This window comes from Barbus barbus, assembly GCF_936440315.1.
Source record: "Barbus barbus genome assembly, chromosome: 48".
NCBI lineage: Eukaryota > Metazoa > Chordata > Actinopteri > Cypriniformes > Cyprinidae > Barbus > Barbus barbus.
This window is the reverse complement of record NC_136726.1, coordinates 8,027,484-8,052,180: the sequence shown is the minus strand read 5'-3', so window position 1 is coordinate 8,052,180 and position 24,697 is coordinate 8,027,484. Positions and strand designations below refer to the sequence as shown.

The 24,697-nt window shown below is 34.9% G+C and overlaps 1 protein-coding gene across 1 annotated transcript in view; it reads right to left on the bottom strand.

Moving 5' to 3' along the window:
• The window catches only part of LOC306867091 (uncharacterized protein), a 32,475-nt gene extending 8,769 nt beyond the window's left edge, over positions 1-23,706 (bottom strand). The window contains exons 1-2 of the mRNA XM_079412599.1: positions 23,217-23,706; positions 19,273-19,402 (exon numbers count right to left, since the gene is read on the bottom strand). Of these exons, the coding sequence (XP_079268725.1) occupies positions 19,273-19,402; positions 23,217-23,637 (551 nt within the window). The 5' untranslated portion in view covers positions 23,638-23,706. The remainder of the gene's footprint in view (positions 1-19,272; positions 19,403-23,216) is intronic.
• Positions 23,707-24,697: the final 991 nt, after the last annotated feature.

Below are 24,697 nucleotides of genomic sequence, written 5' to 3'. Positions count from 1 at the left end.
TTGAGAATATTCTTGGGCCTTTTGTAAGTCGCTTTGGATAAAAGAATCAGTTTAAATGCCTAAATGTAAATGTCATTGTAGAATGATTTGTTCGCAAATATTGCAGTAATGAGAATTGTCCAGAAAACACATTTATTAAATTTTTTTTCTTTTGATATTGGGGTGAAATGTGACCTGGACATGTTCTTGTTTTAATTTACTGTGATGCTACTTTTGTTTACATGTGCCACAAATCCCACTACAGCTGTGAGGTGAGAACATTCCTGTAAACAGCAGCGATGTGAATAAGTAATCGTAACTCAAACGAGCTGAGCACCACCATCCAAACACTGCATCGCAAGGACGTCTCTCAGGGTTTAAGGTGCCTCATCATCATTTTTGATTTATGTGGATTTGGCCAGTTTTCTAGTTATTTGGAGCTTGTCGCGTTAAGTACTCATCTCGATTGTAAATTACGTTCGCTTGGTTGATTTGCCACTTTGATGTTGTAGCACACGTGGCCCCTCGTAGTACAGAACACCGTGGCTTCGGTTCCCCTTTAAGGGTCAACTATTGCGCTACTGCTGACATGAAGTAAAATAAGCTGACCTCCGTTTAAGGGGAAAATCTTACAAAATAAACCTAACTGGCTGCTACGAGAGCCTGAAGTACTTTTAATGACAATGAAAACAAGATGAAAAATCTGGGTACTCCCAACTTGCTCCTAATTAGTTACAAATGAATTACCCAGCATGCAACACTCAAATTTGCAGCCTTTACTGATCCCAAGGAGCCTAAAATGCCTACGGCTGTTGAATCATTACAGGCCGGCCATCTGCAAACAGAACTTTTCTTATAAAAGCAATTTAAGGACAACATCTGACAGTTTTTGTTTTTCCAATGCAATTACAACAACAAAGGCCTGGCATTTGTTATGCTAATTGCCCGTTTTTCATCATTAGACTATTTTTGATCTTGCACCGTTTCCTTTGATTCTAAAGCATGTTATTTCAGCAGCCTCTGAGAATCTTTTTTGCCCCATTAACCTCATAGTAGCGATTATGAGGTGAAGTTTGGCCTAAAGACCTGCCGAGCCCAGAAAACTTGTTTAAAAAACCATCAGTCCCAATGACAAATCAACATTTCTCAATCTAAAATAGAGGTTTTATACGAGCCTCACCACAATATGCCCTGAAGGCCACAATTTCTTGTTTATTTCAAGCCTGCAAAGTAATAAAAAGGAGTACGAGGATGACACTGTGGAGTATGAAATTATGAAATTTTCAATTATGAAAATGAAATGGGATTATGCAGCTCCAACATAGAGAAATAAAAATTGGTCCAAAGACATCCACTGAAAGAGGGATGAGATTAATGAAAGGGGTTAACGAAAATCTCTAATCAGTAACCAAGAAGGTCTGAATCTGATTGGAAACCTATGGAGAGGAAACGTTTTGTACGTGTTGACCTTGTGAAAACCAAAAACCTTCTGACCCGACGTGAACGTAAAGATGACATTCACGCTTATCTCACACAAAAATGGAGATAGCAGCCAATACAAGTTAAATAACGTCTGTGTCGACTCAAAGTGTAATCCGTAAGTCATTACAGAACCACAGAAGCAGTGGTGCTGGAGGAGTCACCATTATGAATGGAAATGAATGAGAAACCTGCACAAAACACACACACACACACACACACACACAGTGACAATGACAAACACACACAAATCAATGCAAAGAAACACACGTCCATGCCTTAGCTTTTTATTTCATTTGAAATTGCACATAGTACACATACACATGAATGATGTGACATGCTTGGGTCTGTAGTAGAGTGAATCATGAATGAAATGACCAGGTAAAGAGCTTAAACTTTGCTCGCACCACTGCGGATGAGACGAAAACAGAGACATTTACATGGATAAAAAGTAAAATGTTCACTATAGTGTTTATTCCCAGCAAGCTGCAGCGCCTCACATCCATATATATATAAATACTCACCACATATGTTTTCTGGGAGGCAGGCTACGCTTTCTGTTGATGGCAGTCACCCCTAGAGCCAGCTGCACTACAGTAATGTAATCCTGGTAATTCACCATGGTACTGTTCAACGCTTTTTTGAAACACAAAAAATCCGCACCAGAAGCGCAGGTACTACTAATAATATCAGTTTATTCTCTCCTCCTTCTCCTCCTACTCCCTGGCATCGGCTTCAACTGCGTCTTCCTTGTTGAACATCACAGCGCCATTTCCAGCAGCAGCACTGACAGGGAAAACACTCCCCGCGAGGGAGCACGCCGCTGCCACCCATCACCACAATCACTGTCTGCTCGGATCACCTAAGAGCGGAAAGCAAGCCAATCCATTCGTTATTACTCACGAGATGGACATTCTTTTCCTGCCACTTTACTAAGAACTCTCTCTCTCTTTCTCTCTCTCTCTCTCACGCGCTGGCAGAGTCCGTGCGTGAGCTAGCTAGGGGAGTGTGTGTGTGTGTGTGCGTGTGTGTTTGGAGTTGGAGGGGGGTGGCTTAAAGGGGCAGTTCACCCCGAAATTAAAATCCCCTCATCATTTAATCAGCCTCGTTTCCGCCATAAAATAAAAAGTAGATAAAGGTAATTGCGAGTTTTTGTCTCACAATTTGGAATTTTGGAAGAAAAAACAACAAATGAGATATAAACACACAATGTCACGTGTCTTAACTACACTTGACAAGATTCCAGCGACAAGCTATTTTTTACTAATCAAAAAATAAGTTTTGATATATTTACGGTAGGTCATTTACAAAATATCCTAATGGAACATGATCTTTACTTAATATCCTAATGATTTTTGGCATTAAAGAAAAATCGATAATTTTGACGCACAATGCATTGTTGGTTATTGCTACAAATATACCCCTGCGACTTATGACTGGTTTTGTGGTCACATATTAGACACGTTTAACTTTGAATAAAGCACATAATCACCTGAGATTATCTATTGTCGTTTAGTTTGTATGATGTTGTTGCAGTCACGACGCTGCGGAAATAGAAACCGTTTCTAAAATAGAAATTTAGCGTGTCGCCTCGTGTGTAGGACATGGTGTAAGACTACGTTTACACTAGTGCATTTTCGTTTTAAAACGCATAACTTTTGTTATGGTTATGCCTGTCGTTTACACTACTCCGGTGTATTCGACACTCGAAAACAGGCTTTCGAAAACACTGGAAATTAATCTGCATTGTTAATCCTTTTGATCTTTTATTATTATTATTTTTTTTTAATTCACAAAAATCTAACCTTTCATTGGATAATAAAAATTTAAAATGGGGGGAAATATCATTATGAAATAAATGTTTTTCTCAAATACACACAATTAACAGCACCCTTTTATTCAATACTTTTTGAAACCTCCATTTGCCAGTTTAACAGCTCTAAATTTTCTCCTATAATGCCTGATGAGGTTAGAGAACACCTGACAAGAGATCAGAGACCATTCCTTCACCCAGAATCACTCCAGATCCTTCAGATTCACAGCTCCATGTTGGTGCTTCTTCTCTTCAGTTCACCTCACTCATTTTCTACAGGGTTCAGGTCAGAGGACTGGAATGGCCAGCAGAAGCTTGGTCTTGTGCTCAGTGACCCATTTTTGTGTTGTTTTTCAGGTTTGTGTTTGGATTATTGTACGGTTGGAAGATCCAAACACGGCCCATTATAAGATTTCTAACAGAGTCAGTCACTTATTGATTTTATATATGTTGGTATTTGATAGAATCCATGATGCCATGTGGTGACGTAGGTGCTGTTTGACAATTTTTAAAAGGTTTTCTGACCCCGAGACTCAACTATTTTCTGCAATTCTCCAGCTGTGGTCCTTGGAGAGTCTTTAGCCACTCACTCTCCTCCTCCCCATGCATTAGGACGATATAGAGACACGTCCTCTTCCAGGCAGATTCGTAACATTTTCTGTTGATTGGAAATCATTCATTATTGCGCTGATGGTGGAAATGGGCATTTTCACTGCTCTAGCTCTTTTCTTAAAGCCACTTCACTAATTTGTGAAGCTAAATTATCTTTTGCTGCACATCAGAAATATATTATTTGGTTTTTCTCATTGTGATGGATCATTAAGGGAATTTGGGCTTTGTTTTCCCCCCTATTTATATTTCTGTGAAACAGGAAGCCATGGCTGGATAATTTCATGTTCATAATCACCCTGGAGTGCTTTGTGAATATGAATGGGAATATACTTCAGAGATATTTTACTTTTTCTAGAATTTCTAGGGGTACAACATTTATTTCATAATGATATTTCCCCACATTTTAAATTCTTATTATCCAATGAAAGGTTAGATTTTTGTGAATTTTTAAAATAAAAGCTCAAAAGGATTAACAATGCAGATGAATTTTCACAGCCGCCTTTGATCATATTTACCAAAAATTCTGACCACTACTGTATGCAGTATATAGCACATGAGCACAATGACCTTCACAAAACTGTGCCAAGGTGCTCGAATGGACCATCCCACTACAACTTAAATTAAATGCTCTCTCATAGTGGTCAAACACTGTAGGGTTTAATAAAGCAGTAAGCCACAAGAGGCCATGCCATACAGTGTTGTTGGCACAATGTGAAGCAGAATGGCCATAACCCCTGTAACTGTGGTAAATTCACTGTAATGCTTGGCCTCCAGTGGCTTTTATATTACATCAGCAACGTAAAACAAACCGATGCTCAAAAGCAGTTAGATTTTTTATATCAATAATAATAACAACAACATAGCCCATTATTGTAATATATATATGTATAACATTTAGCAGACGCTTTTATCCAAAGCGACTTACAAATAAGAAAAAGTAACTAAAACTAAAAGTTAACACTCTGTAAATACTCTATACACCCATTTAAGAAAATACAGAAATTAAATCAAATTGACAAATGCATACAACAACATTTCAATAGTAAACATAGAAAGGAAAAAAATTAATAAAATAAAAATAAAAAGCGATACTTGTGTCCTAGCCCGGTGGAGTCGATGGTCTTTACACTCTTTGGTCTTCACACTAAGAGGGCTTCACACGAGGGCTGCCGCGGTATAATAACCTTTTTTATACCTATCTAACAAATCACTGCTACAATTCAGCTGAACCCACTTTCCTATTAATCACTAAAAATGGCCAAGCAAGTGCACACACTGACAAGATACGCGATACAGTATGAGACCAAACGCGATTTCAGCAACTCAATTTGTATATATATTATATATAATAATAATAAAAAGTAATTATTGTACTTTAAATAATGAACGCATATAACAAATATAATACAAATTAAAAATAATTAACACGTTTAACTAAAACAGTTCAAAGGTAAATTCAATTATTATTAATAAAGTAAAAAAAAATATTTCTTAATAATGATAATCTCAATAAATAAATTATTCCACCAAATAATACAGAAGGTGATTATGTAGTAGACACATTAATATACAATTCAATTAATTTTAAGGCAGTTTTAAAAACATGGCTCATCCAGGCAGAATTTTAGAACTTTTTATTTGGAGAAATATAAAAACATACTATAACAAATTCAGACTTTGCAATCCTTTTAAACACTGCATTTCATAATAACAAAAATATTTACCATATGACAAATGTGACAAATAAACAAATATTTTGTAATTAATTTTATTATTCGAATTTATTATTGTTGTTGTTGGTTTAATTGTGTTGTAAGATTTTTTATTTACTCATTTATTTTGATTCAGTTACAGTAACATGATGCAATCTGCAGCTCCTCATTCATTAAAAATAAACATGTAAATGTAGTCAGTGAATACATTTTTCAGATGAAGATTTCCCTCATTCATAGTGATTAGGCAAATGCTAAAGAAATCTAGAAACTTAATATCTGGAGAGCAGTCGTGGCACTGCAATACACACCCATTCAACATCCACTCATTCTGTAGCTCACAATTAACCAGAGAGAATGTAGCCTGCTTCATTTGATTTCAGCGTGGGCCATTAAATTTGGCCAAATTCTGTTTGGGGAATAATCTGTTTTTCAGCCAGCCTCAGATTGGACTGGTGGTGCAGAGCTAATTTGCAGTGATTCCCATTTTGAGTTAACCAGATTCTATTCTTGGACACGACTGCAATGATGCTTAGACAGTCAGGATATAGACAGCTTTACACACACAAGTTAGGTTGCCCAGTTCTACAGAAACTCTTATTGTTGATGTAATGTGCAACACTGGTTGTGGTGGGTATGTGCAGAATAAAGCGTTAGAAGGAACACAAAGAGTAGGTGCTGAATCTTGTGGAGGTAGATTGTAATTACGGTGGTGACGTCTCTAGTGGTCTCAACCCACTGACTCGTGCACCAGTGATTCATCTGCAATTATTAAAGGATAATTGCATTTTTTTGTCTGTGACATTCAGAAAATGGGCTTGCATTCAAACAATGACAGCTGAATGAAGACAAAGAATAAATAGATAAAGGCAAATTAAGTTTTCATACAACGCTGTGCTCTTTAGTGACTGAAATTCATAACAGCTGTTGACAGCTTGCTGGCGTATGGAAATTTCTTTCATCAAAAAAGGAACCTTTAAATCTTTGTTTTAAAACATATTTGACATATGCAGTATATGAAATGATATATGGTGTATATACAGTATATAAGCAGTTAGCAAATGTATTGGATCACATTGTAAACAGGGCATTTGTACAATTGATCTACTGATATTCTACAAAACAGAATGACATACTGTGTAAAATTCTGCATTGGTGCTACTGAAGAAACTGGATAAAAGGACATGCAAACTGTTTCTGCTGTCTGGCGGTCTAATGCATCTTGAGTGTGGCACACTTTTTACTGCAGAACCATAATTTCACTGACGGCTGAAGATCTGGAATCCATGGCAGCTTTCATTGGCCAAGGCCCGCCCATGATGCCATTTGACCGACATGTCAAACAACCAATCACAGTTTGTTTTGTTCAGCGTCACGTTTCGGGGCGTGGAAATGTCGCCCCGGAAATCTCGGACGTATTTTAAAGATCCTATGCCGCGAACTTTAAATATTTAAATATTCCAGCGTTTAGTTGATCCTGACAAGCGCTCGTCATCACAGTTGTAAACACAACGGCTTTCTTCTTTCGCGAGGGGGTTTGGCGTCACAGCATTTGTGTTTCCAGGCAAAATGTTAAAGAACGTCTCCTGGAAATCCTGTATAATTCAATCAATCCGACGACGACTTCGAAACTCCTGAAGTGTTTCCACTTTTGTGTGCCATATGCATCAAACATTTAGCCAACGTTCCTTGGGCGTAACATCTGAGGCTGAGACTAACGCACTCTTTAAAAAAATTAAATCAAATAAAAAAATACAGCACCATTGACTTTAGACCACGTTTTTAGTTGGTCAATGGCGCAGCCGTTTTCAGTTGCCTCAAAATAACAACGTGCCAACAATGCGCCTGAAAACACCTCGTTTGCAGACCAGCATGCCCATGAGCGCGCAAATGCATTTGCTATATAAACAACATGGCGCTGGATGTGAAAATGATAACTGCGTCAGACTGAAAGTAGCAAAAAACAAATGCGTCGCACCTGGCATCACATTGGTTTGGTTCCTCTGTATCATTATTTTTCTTCATCTTTTTTTAGCACGAGGGCGGCCATTTTTAACTTACGGTGAAATTTGCTTCTAGTTATTTTATCTGGACAAAAATATTCCATTATGATGCTAGATATGCAGACTGGTATTCATATTAATATTATTCGAATTCATTAACATAATCATAAACACACTGCTATCACAAATAGTTTTACCGTTAACTGAACTTCATAATTATTGTAGTTATTTACCTATAGTGGCTAATGAATCGAAAGTCTCACACATTCACAGAAAACAGCATAGTTTTGTGTTGAAAAATAAGGTGGATGTCTGTGGTGTGGACATCTCACTTCTCATAGAATTAAAATCATTTTTAAAACTGTATAAACAGCCCTTAACAAACATCTAGCAATATTTACAATGCCACTTAATTGCAAATGGCCAGCAAAATGCATCATGAATATTCAACACATAAGGCCTTCTCCCAACACTCATTTGTATGGGACAGCATCTCATTCCCTCTATATAGGACACAAATTCAAACATTCACAGATCTATTTTAGAATGCCCACCAATCTAAGTTGGTCAAGGACCTTTCTTCCCCAAGCCCAGCGTGGCAGCAGCCACACCAACGTGATGTAGAGAGCGCGTCCATGAAATAGGACAAGTTAGGAGTGCCCTCCTTCCTTGGTTTTCCACAAACAGAAAAATGTGGGTCCAGGAACGGGTTATAAGACTCAAAGCTCGTTCCCCAAGGAGGGAGAGTTGGACCCGAGCCGCAAGAACCCTCTCCAGCTGGGGCGGTGTGATTAATGACTTTTCGCAAGCAAACAAAGAGGAGAAATGAGGTAAAAAATTAAGGCGGTCCTTCACACATGAGCTCACTGCACCAGGAGAAAGGACACACTTAGAGACACAAGAGAGGGAGGTTCCAACATATGCACATGGGAGCGTGCGATTCGCCTGTCCCGACACACATACACACACTCATTCAACTCAAACAGTGCAAACGCAGCAACATATTCAAACAACAACACTTAATTCGCTTGTACATGCGTAAACTAACACATACACTCTTTTTTCTCTTTAAACACACACTTGGTGTCACACTTCAATGCTGTCGCAGTGCTTTTTCCCAGTGTGCAGTGAGGTGAGTCATCCACCGAGTGTAGCTTTAATCTTCCTCACTCTCCTCCTCTTTTCTTTGCTAACCTGACAGACTAGGATTTCAGCTTGGTTATTTTTAACCAATAATGAGCTGAATTCTCCATGGCTGGGATGTAGGAGCAGTTCTGTGAGAAAAAATGAAGACGCTGAAAGCTCACATTTCATGGTATTTTACGCCAGTTAAGATATAACTGATGGTTAGCCTGCTAAACAAGCAAAATCTGACACATTCAACAAATATTTATTTAGCTTATCTTGCTTTTCGTGCAATGGAAAAGGGCCTGAAGCAAAATGTAGACCAAAATGTAACCAAAAGCTTAGCGATTTGAGCACAGCATCAGCAAAATACGTGTGAGAGTTTGCAAAATGGTTACATGTTTGATTATGTTGTAAAACATGTTTGCTGGTTACTCAAAGAAACAAGCAAAATGTGTTTTCTGACCAAAAATATCCCTTTAACAGCTAAGAGAGAGGCTTGAAGTGAAACTTAACAGAAAATGTTCCTTTACTGCAGTCAACTTAAACTTAAAACAAGTTGATAAAACTCAAAAATCTGCTGAAGCTGGTTGCCTTAATTTTAAGTTGGCTCAACTTTTTTTTTTTACAGTGTGCAAGAGATATTTACTACACTGTAAAAAAAAATTTGGTCACACTTTATATTAGGTGGCCTTAACTACTATGTACTTAAATGAAAAAATATGTACAATGTACTTACTGTGGTCATATTGTATTGCAACACACTTTTGCTGCCATTGAGGTGAGATATGGGTAAGGTTAGGGACAGGCTTGGTGGTATGGGTAGGTTAAAAGGTGGGTTAAGTTGTAAGGGATGGATCAACAGTGTAATTATAAATGTAATTACAGAAGTTAATTACAGATGTAAATACATATAGGTATTTTTTTTAATATAAGTACAATGTAAGAACATATACATACTCAATAAGTGCATTGTATCAAATTATTAATTTATATGTAAGTACATAGTAGTTAAGGCCACCTAATATAAAGTGGGACCAAAAATTTTGTTTCAACAAAGTAATTTGTTACCCTAAATATTTCTTAGTATAAAACTGCAAACACTTTAAATAACTAAAAACATGTCTTTAACTCAAATCGTTTCAGTTCATCATCAGCTATAGCACACATGCATGTGCTGGAGTACTTAACAAAAAGATCATTGCTGCTTATGTAACTGCAGAGTTACTGCCTTTAACCCTTTAAACCCCACAACAAAACCCTCAGTTTTAAATGAACACTTATAATGTGTGCACACTACAGAGTGTTAGAGTAACACTGAATCAGTGCTGGATTTAATGAGATCATTCTGTGATTAATTAAGTGATGATTGAGCATTAGTGATGAACAGCTGCTGTTAACAAGCAGAATCACTGAATGAAAGAGAAACACAAGAACTACAACTGACTTCAGCCACAGCCTTAGATGAAATCAGCAAAAATAATGAAGACATTAAATCTCTCAAGATCTGATTAAACAACTCCTAAATCAGCATTACTTCACATGACTAACCAGGGAGATCAGTGTTAGCTTTAGTTGGACTCTTGAATCTTGACCTTTTAACATCAACTTTTCTTTGGCTGCTATAATCATGTAATCATCTGTAATATTGTTAGTTATGTTTTGCTAATGGCATAAGCTTCATTAAACACCATATTCACTGATTTTTTCTCCAGTGTCTCTACTGTTACCAAAGTGATGATGTAATAACAGCCTGCTCATTCTTTTGGTCTAGTTTATGTAAGATTGTCAAAAACATTACTAACAATTAAAAAAAAAAAAAAAAAAAAAAAAAAGAAAAGCTCTAAAATATTGTAAAACACAGACCTCAAGAATCAGCGTATGAATCTCAACAATGGTGACTATCAACCAAAATAAACAGATCAACTCTGAACATCACAAAACATGCTAATATAACTCAACACAAAAGCAATTATAAAAGCAAATAGAAAGAATTAGAGAAAATAAGTGGACGATTCAGTGGCATAATTTATTCATGTAGCAATGTATGACTTTTGACTTTATGTGTCTCTAAAGGATGCTGTAGGACCAAATGTTTTGCGCATAAGATGTTGTACAATTCTTCGTAAGTTATTATTTTGCAGTATCAATTATCGTGAATAATATGGAAATAATAAAAAAAACCACACCACGTCATTAAAGACCGTACGAGAACATAAAAGCAGGCCACTTCATGAAAATTACAATCCAAAAACATTTACTTACAATCTTTTTGGCTTTTGTTACTATAACAAATGCATTTCACAAACACAATTACAGCAGCCAGAAAAAAACCTGGAATTAAAAAGTCAAGGGTCAAGAGCCCAACTAAAGCAATGCTGATCGCCGTAATGGTGAGGTCAAACGAAACGTTTCAGTAAAGCATCTAAATGTCTATTAATTCTCAAAGAATTTTCGTAGATATATGACATAAATAAAGTCAGACTGTAATGTGTGAAGCTGGTTGTGGAGTTGTTTAATCATCCTCTGCTGTTTTATTTCAGTTGATTTCATCTAAGGCTGTGGCTGTTTGTCAGTTGTAGTTTCATGTCTTGTTCTTTTCTCCAGTGATTCTGCTTGTTAACAGCAGCTGTTCATCATTGCCTGAAATCACTCATTAATTTTCATTCTCTCTGTCAGGTGGACTGTATTAGTAATCTCATGTAGGGAATAGTGAATGAGGGTGTAGGGTGTGATTTGAAACAAGCTCTGAGTGTCGACTCACAGGACTGCAGAAGGCTACTTTCTCAAAAACTACAAAAATTACCCAGAATTCATTGTTTTTTTTACGGTATTTTACCGTTGTAATGAAAAAACAGGATGTTACTGTCATAATATGGCCGTTTTTTTACAGCAATTTTTTTAAGTGTATAATACAAAATCATCATATACATATTATGAACATGTACTGTACATAGCCTATACATTTCCGTAAGGGGTGAGACGGCAAATTTAGCCATTAGCCTACTAAATAAGCTAAAATTTTCTCTTTCAACTTGGATATTTTCATTTATCTTGCTAATGGCGGTTTCCCTTAAAAAGAGGCTTGAAGTGAAACAGCATGAAATATTTCTTACCAACCGTACGCAGACAGTTTTGATCAAAGCATCCGCGAAGCAGACATGACACTTTCTTAGGAAAGTACGATTTTAGTCATTAGCCTACAAAACAAGTAAAAAACTAATTGTTTTCAACAAATACATTTCACTTCAGTTTCATTTTATTTTACTTACAGCCATTTTAACACCTCAGAAAGAGCCTTGGAGTGAAATGTAGCATGAAATCGTAACTGAAAGCAGACAGTTTTTATCAGATTATCCGCAAAGTGAATGTGAGCATTTGTAAGATGTTAGTTCTTCATCCATTATCCTACTAAATGAGCAAAATCCTTCTTTTTCAATGAAGATATTTCACTTTATTTTGCTTACATTGCTTTTAACGCCTCAAAAAGTGGCCTGAAGTGAAATGTAGCATAAAATGTGACTGAACGCAGACCACTTGGATCAAAGCATCTGCAAAGTACACATCTTCATCTATGTCTTTGATGATGCTGTGTAATACTGTATCTCCATTGCCCACTGCAGTTGCCTCACAGCCAGTGAATATTAAGTTATATGTTTGCTAACTTTCAACCCACACGTGGCGTTACAAAAACACAATGCTAGCAAAAATCGAATCTAACTGCATACCTAAATTTAATGCATTATCTCCACAACAGAACTCTATAATTGGAAATCATTATAGTAGTTAACGTTGATGGTCAAGGATAAGCCCAGCCAGATCCAGTCTTTTTATGGTCGCTCAGTCCAGTGGAGACCAGCTTTGGTCTATGATTGAGAACAGCACATTTGCTCAAAGTCAGCAAGAAACTGAAAACTATTAGACGGACACAGACAAAGTGAGAGTCCCAACAGATAAATACCATATCCTCTCATATACAACACCGGACTTGAGCTGGTGATCAATCAATTGGGTTTCTATTCAGCAAGAGTTTGTGTGTGTGTGCATGAGACTGAGAGAAGATTTATGGGTCAATGACAAATAAGAGTGTGCGATAAAGAATAGGGAAAGTCTAGTGCTGTCAAACGACTAATCGCGATTAATCGCATCCAAAATAAAAGTTTTTGTTTACATAGTATATGCATGTATATATTTAAGAAAAATATGTTACGTTTGTATATTAAATATATTTATATAAAAACTATATGAATATAAAAATATACATGCAAATATTTTCTAAATATATATACTGTATGTGTGTGTATTTATATATATATATATATATATATATATATATATATATATATATGTGTGTATTATATAATCTTCTATTGTCTTGTCACATCAAAATATTTGTTTAGATCTGTTTTTGCTTGTAAACAATGCTTGATCTGTGCATATTTCTCTCCTGATTCACTGGAGAAAGCAATATTATGGATAGAGGACTCAAAGCAATGGTTTCAAGTTAAAAACATCTTAATGATTCACAAGACACAAGACATTAAATGATGGACAGGAGTGGTGTGGATTACTTGTGGATTATTGTGATGTTTATATCAGCTGTTTGGACTCTCATTCTGACGGCACCCATTCACTGCGTTCATTGGTGAACTACTGATGTGATGCTGCGTTTCTTCAAGTCTGATTAAAAAACAAACTCATCTACATCTCAGATGGCCCGAGTGTGAGTACATTTTCAGAAAATATTAATTTTTTAGGGGAACCTTATCTTAAATCATTATTTTCTAAAAAGTTTCTAAATATATTTTTCAGAGTAATTCATTAATGATTTGTTTTCGAGGAGTCGAACTGCATGACATTTTACCAAATTATCTGATTTGAAATAAATATTGATCCCACACATGGCTTTGATTCCTCCCAAAAATACCAAAATAAATAAATACTATATATTTTAATATATTTTTAAATTCCATACAAAAGAATGAGCATCATGTTATTCACCTTTATGTTTTTTACACTTAAAATTGAAAACTGTGCTGTCAAATTTTGATTTTACATTTGTTTATAAGCACACACCATGAGCCACACACACACACACACACACACACAGACACACACACTTACTACAGGCAAACAAGTCGACAAAATACACACACTAGTTACGTTTGTATTCAAATGTCATGAAGCCGAGCTAGAGGCGGGATGTGCCCTACTTCCACAAAGAACGGCTATTCAAACAAACAAACTGCCTTGTTAGCCTCACTCTCCAACATTTCTAAACACATTGTTTAGCTAAAAGCTGTGTTTACTCTTTATTCGAAAACACACGTTTTCATAAAACATGACAATCCCCAGGCGCTTATGCATCAGACGTTTTGTGTATACAAATCTATCTGAAGGAACTGGGAGACTCACTCACAGCACGTACGATATTGCATAGGTTATATAACTTTATAAATATGTATGTATATGTAAATATAAAATATCATAAGGAATTAGATGTTCTTACTCCTCAAGCATATTCAACATTGTTCTTCTTTTTCCTACACACATCAAACAAACCTTGACCTCTCCTTTGAGCTTTCGAACTCTGAAACATCTACATTGTGGTAAATGGTGTACTTACATATAGTGTCCGTAACGCTGCGCTCCCGTCATGGTGTCTATGATCATGCCTCTCTGCTGTGTGCTGTTACCGTGTCTGCTCTTTTCTAACTGTCCGGCTCCTTTGTGTGTGTCTGTCTGTAACTTGTGTGACCCAAAATGATTTTGTCATATTGCCACGTCAGTGACTGTGTGTTTGATGTGCGTTCCAGCTCTGGGTCAAACCAGTGGCGCTGTCTTCTCTATGATGACTTTGCTGTCAGTCAGACATAAAGGAGGCCTACTTTAGCCAACAATACGCCTGAGTGTGTCTTCACCTTACAGAGATTCATCTTTGCGATGTCTGTCCTCCCCCACTGCAAGCCCACCTCCTCTATTTCAAGCCCAGATTGAAGCTAGCCTGATTTTTCAGGGCAATAACTATCTGTGCACAAACCAGGACTCCATATGCAACACTAGGGTTGGGGAAAATCTGGAATATAAGAATCAGGTCCCTTTCAATTAATTAGTTAAATGGGAAGTTGAAATGAGAGGAAGAGAACTGAAATTGAAAAAATTTCAAAAATTTTGCATTTTGTTTGCAATTCAATGCATGCAATATCATGAAGTAATTTATTTGTTTTATAATTATTTCATAATTAAATATATATTCAATATTGTATTATATTTATATATTCTAATGATATTTTATAAGTTTACAATTATTTTTTATATATCAGTCCAAAATCAATAAATAAATAAATTATTATATGGAAATAATAAAATGAAGTAAATACATAGCTGTAATTTAATATAATATAATTTAATTTATTTTAAATATATTTACATTTATTTATATAAAATTAACATATTTATACATTTATCTCATAAATACATTCATTAAATGTAAAAGTTCATTTAGTCGGGGAAGTCGTGGCCTAATGGTTAGAGTCGGACTCGTAATCCAAAGGTTGCGGGTTCGAGTCCCCGGCCGGCAGGGATTGTAGGTGGGGGGAGTGAATGTCCAGCGCTCTCTCCACCCTCAATACCACGACTGAGGTGCCCTTGAGCAAGGCACCGAACCCCCAACTGCTCCCCGGGCGCCGCAGCATGGCTGCCCACTGCTCCGGGTGTGTGTTCACGGTGTGTGTGTGTGTGTGTGTGCATTTGTTCACTACTCACTGCTGTGTGTGTGCACTTGGATGGGTTAAACGCAGAGCACCAATTTCGAGTATGGCTCACCATACTTGACAATACGTCACGACTTATTTTTTACTTTTTATTTATATGTTTTATATATTTGTTTATTTTACAATTCAAAAAGAATCTACAATGAATGTCCAAAATTGATCTAGAATTAAAATATACTATATAAACAACAAAATGAAATATACACAGATTATTAATTTGAAATATATTTAAATTTTTCAACAAAATGAATATTTATCTCATAAATAAATTTCATTAAATATATTTATCTTTATTAAAACAGCTAATGTTACATATAATTTACATATGTAATATTAATTTAATATTAAATACAGTTATATACAGTTCATTGACATATTGTAATTATATAATTACATTATATAATTATTAATTATATAATTTTGCAAATGAGAAAGATTCTACAATCACAGGTCAAAATTATTTTACAATTGAAATAGCATAATAATAAAATAAAATATATTTTAATTCAATGTCATTGTATACGTGCGTGTGTGTGTGTGTGCATGTGTAAATAAAAAAAGTATTTGACAAATTCTAATTGTATATTTTAATTATATTTGTTGTCTAACATGAAATATATCATTTAAATATATATTTTGGAATATGCAATAACATATTATATGTATTATAACAGAACATAATATGTAATAAAAAGACATGTAAAATAACACATGGAAATCAGAATCATACGTGTGTAACTCTAAAAACTATTGGTGGCCTTTCAAACACATTATTAATATGTCATATCGTGTTTTTTTCTGGAAATGTCTCATCAGTGTATAATAAGGTTTATCAGTAATTCATACTGAAAAAAATGAAATTCAAATTTAATTCCATTTTTATTCTAATTCCTTAATTTCAAATTACAACTCTGCATACCAAATTTAAAATGCATTCTCTATTTAATTCAACACTTGCTAAGTGAAGGCACCATTTCCTATTTTTACCTCGTCTTCCCTCACAGCATGTACAGACACCTCACATACACACTCTGTTCATGTCCTGTCCCACTCACTTCCACACACACACTGACTGTCAGCTATAGACTCCTGATCTAACACCACAAATGAAGCATCTTGACACGGTACGACTGCCAGAGCCTCTGGCCAGCTTCACTCTCTCTCTCTCTCTCTCTCTCTCTCTCTCTCATGCATACTGCATCTAGAGTCCAGCACACTTTCCCTAGCCTTAAATGATGTATTGGTGCTTGTCAAAATTCTTCATGCTTAAAAGAAGAGATTGAAATGCGGCTTTGATGCGCTGTCCAATTACGGCCATATACAAGTAACAAACAGATGCACTGTCCTCCTATTACACAGACAGGTGAAGCTGGTTTACATAAGGGAGATGAGATAAGCATACTTGTAACAGTGATGTCAGCAAGTATTCACAGTCAAAGCAAAAATTCTGATGTATGGCAACTCCACAGTGCAAGGAGAACAAAATATAGTCCTCATTTAATAAGACAATGAACATGGTGTACACTGTAAAAAATGATCGTGATTTTAGCGGTAAAAAAATGAAAATGCTACAGTAAAAACCTGTTAAATGGTTAACGATAAGTTCCTGTAAAATGTACAGGGAAAAAACGTAAACTGACATTCCCAGAGTTTCTTGCGTTGCATTTCAAATTTAGTTTGAATTTGATGTTTTTTCTTTGAAATAACCATGTTCTTCTTAGTTTTTTCTTATCAGTTATGTTTATTAGGGTTGTATGTTACGTCTTACCATGATGGTGTTTAGTGCTTGTGTGAATGACGCTGTGCACCTTCTATATATGTTATTATTTAAATGCTGCTTATGATGGGCTTTGGTTCATCATGTGACCTTCTCATCACCATCTGCATTTGGTGGTTATCAGTGTATTTCAAAGGTGGAAAACAGATTTCAGTACTGCAATAGGTTGGTATATTAACATTATATCAGTTAATTAAATTGTGGTATTTAACTGTAAATATAAGTTAAAACCGTTAAAACCTAAAATGTTGTTACCGTATTTTTTTTACGGTAAAATTCCAGCAACCACAACTGCCCGTTTTTTACTGTAAATTTCACAGAATTGTTTTCACAGTGCAGGAACAAAGGAATGCAACTTATCTGTACATATTAGTTTGAACCAATCCCAAAGGAATCGGATGGAACGCTCAACTCTATAGATTTTACTTTATTTGTATGGTAAACTTTGTTATTTTAGTATTATTTATATACTATTTACAGTTATAGTGTTTGTTAATATTTTGAATTAGCTTGACTAAAACTAAAAATGACCTGCAAGAAAATGACCAATGTCTTTTCTGTTTAATTTATGAACATTTCCATTTCCAATGCAATTCATATTGCAAAACACCTTTGAAAAAAATGAAACATTTCTTCATATTAACACAGCACATGGAGCTGTGTTTTTATGGACTTTGTGTAGTGTAGTTATATATTTTCAGTTGCATTATACTAATTACCGCAAGCCTTTTATGTACGATATCTGCAGTTAAACAAATAAAAGAAATGCCACTGAAAGGGCACAGAAATGCGGACATTCCTTCAGGCCTGATAAGCATCCCAAAAGAAAAGGTCAACATCTCCAGAGACTCTAGAAATACAGAAGACTGATGAGATGGGATTCACACATCAAAAGAGACAAACAGCAGCATCCTCAGCACCTCTGCCTATCTATCCAAATGTGTTGATGCTAAGCAAAAACTCCCACTTTGCCTGTCCTCGTGGTTTCCAACACGTACTATTGACAAACCGTGGCCAGTAACACGTGATCACATTAGCGAAATTTGTGAAATTTTGCAGGCAAAAAGTCTATTGTCAATAGTGTAGCAAACTCATAGCTCACAAAACATTTGCTAACGCCGAACTTGAGTGACTAACTTGAACCCATAGCGAAACCCCTCTTGCGAAATTACAAATCACGTAGATTCCTACCAAGCTAACAAAATGTTCTAAGAAGCCATTCACATAAACATGTTTTTGCTTTGAAAAAGGCAAAACGCGAGCAGTGGAATGAGGAAAAAATGCAAGGTCTCGAGATGCGTTTTTTAAAAAAGCTTTTAACTTGAGCACCATAATTTCACAATGCTGCTTCACGCATGAGATGCTGCAAAAGACAGGAAATGTGAGCGCAACGGTCAAACACGCCAATCTTACTTGTGTTTACATTGAAAAACAATGAAAAAGTAGCGTAATGGAATGGAAAAACACATTCTGCGTAAACAGCCCATATTATTGTTTCACTCTAACGTTCTCATTATGTTACGAAAACGTAATTTCAAACCATTTTTTAAACGTTCCATAAACATTTTGCCATGGTTATATGCTAATCTTAAGAGAACATTCCACTTTGCAAACACTGTTGTTTTAAATGTCCTCTGTACACTCTGAAACAAGTAGTAACATTTAAAATAGTTAAAGGAATGTTGAACTAAAGTGTTGAACGTTACTGGAAGAATGTTCATAACTTTGATAGAACCTACAACGTTAGTCAAAGTTCTGAGAACGTTACATGTTAGCTAGTATGAGATCCATGAAATGGTGAGATTTCGCTCCCGAAACGTAAATGTTTTAGCAACTTAAAACAAAATGCGAAAAAGAGAAGTGACTTTCATTAAACCAGCCTGACATCGTGCTAGAGTACTAGGCCCTTTCATGCTCTCATTCATTATGCAAAACGACACAGAGGAAGCTGGGGGGGACAGATTGCGGCAATTACAGCGCAAGCAATGGGAAATCTTACCTTGTGTCAAAAACTGGGTCTGTATACATAGGTAGAAAACAAACAGTGTCTTGTCCCTTGGACAGCGCGTTCTCTTGGCTGTGCGCTGGTTTAGTTTGTCCTTGCTTCGTGTTTCCTCCAGCTGAGCCATCTGTGAGGGAGAAACGGCTACCTTTAGGAGACCAAAATCTTTCAGACACCTTTGAAAAGTTTACTTTGACTTCAGTATCTGAATAGTAATGTAATGATGATTCATTTGGCACTCTGAAAAGAACCATAAGGGTTTTGGAATGATTCAGTCAGTAAGAAAGGATGTGTTTCGGATCAACTTCTTGATCCACAAATGGCTCCTATCAAACAAAATAGTTTACTCAAAAATACAGTTGAGTGATAAAAACCTGCCAAATAAAAGGATAATCCAATCTTTTGAAGAAGAAACATTATTGTATTTAGCACACACATAAGCAAACACAGTAGAAAGTGTAAAATCTCAATAGTTCGTTGTTTACATTTAGCATAGGCAACAATTCAACTTGAACATATATTTACTAAAGAACTAGTAATACATAATATAGTTCGCTAATGATTGTTATTATTAAATGTTAACAAGCGTCTTTATAGAGAATGGGAATGTGTCGTCAGTGCAATGCATTCTGGGAATTTAGGACACTACAGTAGAGACTGGTGGAGATGTTTATGTTTATATTATTCAACTTAGGATCGTGTTGGAATTGTTAAGACTTACTGTATCATCAATAACCATAACCTGGCGTGAAAAAAGTGCTGAAGTGCTATGGTAATTGATGATATAAGCGTTAAACATTTAAACACAATCTTAAGTTAAATCATTTAAATATCAAATAATATAGAAACATGTCTAATTAAACTCTGATTTATTCTATTAAAGATACACTGATTTGCACAGAACTGCAAGTGCTTACAACATAAATGTGACCCTGGACAACAAAAGCAGTCATAAGCAGCATGGCTATATTTGTAGAAATAGCCAACAATACATTGTATGGGTCAAAATTATCAATATTTCTTTTATGCCAAAAATCATTAGTAAAGATTCAAAGATTCATTCATATTTCATTTCATATTTTGAACATTTCCTACAGTAAATATATTGAAACATAATTTTTGATTAGTAATATGCATTGCTAAGAACTTAATATGCACAACTTTAAAGATGATTTTCTCAATATTTCGATTTATTTTTTTTGCACCCTCAGATTCCAGATTTTCAAATATCTGTATCTCGGCCAAATATTATCCTATCCTATAACAAACCATAAATCAATGGAAAGCTTATTTACTCAGCTTTCAGATAATGCATAAATCTCAAAAAAAAAAAAAAAAAAAAAAAAAAGAAAATCAACCACTATGACTGGTTTTGTGGTCCTGGGTCACAAATAAAGTAGAAAATCACATCTGGATATGTTATCTGTGGCAGCTCGTTAGTATCCGGCCACTTTACGGATGAAGTTGGTATCTGGTACGGATTAAGTAAATCCATTCATTTATTTGGTCGCACTCATCTCACCTTGTTTGGCATCAATAATAATAGTAAGGAATCTTCAGCTTCATTCAAAGTTATTTGTACAGCATCCACAATACACATCGTTTCAAAGCAGCTTTATAGTTAGTTATTCTATTACCTCTATAAACTTAGGCCTAATGGTTTCACATTGAGCAGCTATATTATATTTATTCTTCCCTTACAAAAATTAACCATGGTTTAACAACAAATACAACCAAAAGAACATGATTACCATAGTAACCACAAATGAACACCAAAAATATGTCTAGAACACGTTTACTATAATAAAACACACGACTATGAGCAATTTATGTAATTTAAAGACTTTTTACGTCACTAAATGTTTCTTAATTCAGTTTAAATTTACTTTCTGGACCAATTTTTTTTTATAGCATTCATTTGGAAGAAAGCATGGTTCTCTCTAGGCTAACTTATGTGTATTCTGCAAAGCTGAAGAAGAAACTTTACTTCATTTATTCTATCATTGCAATCAGCTTTAATCTCTTTGGGAGAAGTTAAGTTGTTGTTTATCTTCTTTTATAAAATATGATTTAAAATTTTTGCTGAAATATATATTTATGTCTTTTTCTGGCAGTGATCTTGTTGTAAATTTCTTTTTGTTGCATTGTACATTTTTTATTCACAAAAACATTTCTCAAGATGTTAACTAGATGTTATGTCTTTCATGCTGAGATTTTGCTCATTGTTAAATCTCTTAAACTCATTAACAAGAATAACAAGTTTATTAAGGATTATGATGATATTTTTCTCAATGATTGAGTTGTTATTGTTTTTTCCCCTTTCCTTTATGTTACTGTATTTCAATGCAGTGCTGTTTCTTGTTTTTTCTTGCAATAATAAAAAAAACTGCAAATTTACTGGTGTTCATACCAAACATATTGAGTGCCCTCTTCAGGTGCCAAATCAAACTGCTAGTGTTGATCTAAAATCATGAAGCATCCTTAACACAAGACTGAGAGTTAAATTGCTAAGTATGTTCTTCCAAGGTCTTCTATAAGGGGGAAGACGGTTGATTAATTGCATGAATAAATCATTAGCTCCCTATAGCTTGAGTAATAGCTCAGCTATCTGATAATTTGGCCTGTGTATCATCCTCAAATTAATCTGTCTACATAAAACTGTAAGATTAAGCTAAATTAGCCGACAAGTTTAACCTAGACAGTTTAGTTTGAGGCCATATGCTGGGTTATGGCCGTCACTGCATGTCGCCCAGGCTATCCGGTAATCTCCTCAGAGAGGCGGATTTAAGCAGGCTATTTTCTGCCAGCTCTTAGTGGGACACGCTGGCTTAAACTGAGTTTGTGGGCCATACAGACCTGGTTGGTGTCTATACCTCCATGCTAGTCAACTGGGGCTTTAACTACTCTTTAAGATTAGATTAAGATAACAAACCTCAGCGATTTGCAAAGGTGTTTGTAAAGGTACTGAGGCTTTGCATTTATGCAGGATCCTACGCCAACTTCATTTATGTTCTTATTTGAAAAAAAAGTCAAATTAACAGTAATAATAATAAAAATAATAATGATAATATTTCAGTTATTCTCTTATGAATCACGTCTTGATATGGAATATCTTATCCTCACTCCCATGCCTGGGAGAATGTCATAATTCATATTTAGGTCACATTTCATCCAAAAATCAGAAGAAATCAGTAAGAAATATGTATTGTATTTATTTATGTTTGATTTGCACGTATATAATTATATTTAAATTAAATGGAAATCTATATTTAGATATATAATTATATTATAATTAATAATAATTATATAATATATAATATAATTATTTATTGCTTTTTTGATTAATAATATTTTAGGATATAATTTTCATCTCTATTAAGCACATTTCTCAATAATGTAAATTATCATAATGCAAAAACTATATATATATATATATATATATATATAATTTATCTCAATGATAATGAAACTAGACTATATTTAGAAGTATTATTTATTGCCAATAATAATCATTTTATGACATTTTCCCATCTTTGTTAAGCACATTTCTCTCAATATTCTCATAGCTGTAATGTGAAAAAATGATGAAAGGTATAAAATAAAATGTATGAATTAAGATTTTTTTTTTGCAAAATAGCATGATTATTTAGTTTATCGACTTCTCCAATTTGTTATTACTGTATTGCAAAAAATCTCACTCTCATTACTGTATTGCAAAACAACAGCAAAAATAGATTTTCATATCAAATGAGAGAGACTATCTCTGTAAAATATAAAAATATAAAAATGCAAGAAATGCCTAAAAATATTAGATTTTCCCTATGTAGCCTTTTTCTTCATTTAGTTAGTTTTGTTTGGAGTGAAATGGGACCTGTTTCCATGAGGTTTGCCCAGCTTTGATCTAAATAGACAGCTAACTAGTTTCTGAAAGTCTGATTTACCTTCACAATCCAACAGGAAGCAGGTAAGCAGGTGAGGACACACTTCCTCCAGCACAGAGCAGAATGCGTTGAACGCACACGGGCCCTTCTGGGACAGCTGATCCAGGAAGAGCTCGGCTCGTTTCTTGCTGGAGTCTTGACCCAGTATCTCTTTGTATTCCCCGAGAGAAAACACTTTGTCATACACCAGGTACGGCAGCACCTTGTTGACATCCAGTTCCTTCAGGATCATCTCCCTGTGCTGCTTCAGGACCTTAGCAACCCATTTCTTCCTCTTCCTATTGACAGGTTTCCTTCCTTTAGTCCTCTGTCTTTTATTATTCTTGATAAACCACTTCTTAGTGCCACTTCCAAACATCTTCACATTTAGGATTCCCACTAAGACGTCTTGAACATTTCCATCGAAGAAAGGAAAGTGCATATTTTTTACATCCAATACGTGATCATGCTTGTATGTTCTGCCTGTATTTGTTGTGACTCCCAAAGTGTCTGGGACAGCAGGACAATCTGGACAGAGACAAAATACCTGCTTGGTACTTACAGATGGTAACAGGATTAGCTTTGTGTTAAGCAGACTACGGTTAGGTTGATCTGTCTATTGCTAGATTGGAATACATATGTATTTGAAATCTGAGGTTTGAATACATTTTTGGTAAAAATAAATAAATAATTATGGAAATAAATAAATAATAAAACAATTAATTTTATTGAATTGCACTTCAAATATGTAAAAATAAAATAAAAAAACGTAAAATTCATTTTATAGAGATTTTATTTTTTTCATAAGCCTGAACATATATGCATTATATAGTAATTCAAAAGCATAATTCTTACTTTTTTCACATTTACTGTATAAACAGTGTACAGTCAGTAAAAATCCTGATTGCAGTAGCAGACTCTATCAGTAGAGGGAAGCACATTTACAGTCTTGACTGTAAGATTTGTTATGTGACCAGACATTTGTACTCTGTGAACCAAAGTTATTTTAGTATCACTGAGACCATTTTATAGTTTTATTCATATTTTGAATTCGATTTCATTTATTAACATTTCACTTTTTCAGTTTTAGTAATTTTGATGTGTAATAAAGTCCATAAAGTACCATAAAGTAAAACTGTGTAATAAAGTCCATAAAGTATATTAAAATCTAAAACTGTGTTGAATTGTGGTTTTAAAAATTGTCACAAAATATTTTTGTTATGTACTGTATTTATGGTACCTTATCAAGTTTTGTGGTTAAATTAATGCTTATAATCAAGTATTTATTAATAAAGAAAATGGAATTTTAATTTAAACTAATATTCAGGTACAACTAATAAAAACAGTTCTTCTCAAATCAGTGTCAATAAACAGCAGGTTCACAGCATTGTGACCATTTACTCCGTATGAACTTTATGTTTTTCTGTTCAAAGATGGTGAAAAATAGCTTTTCTAAATAGCTTTAGATCTTTACTTAATATCCTAATGATTTTTGGCATAAA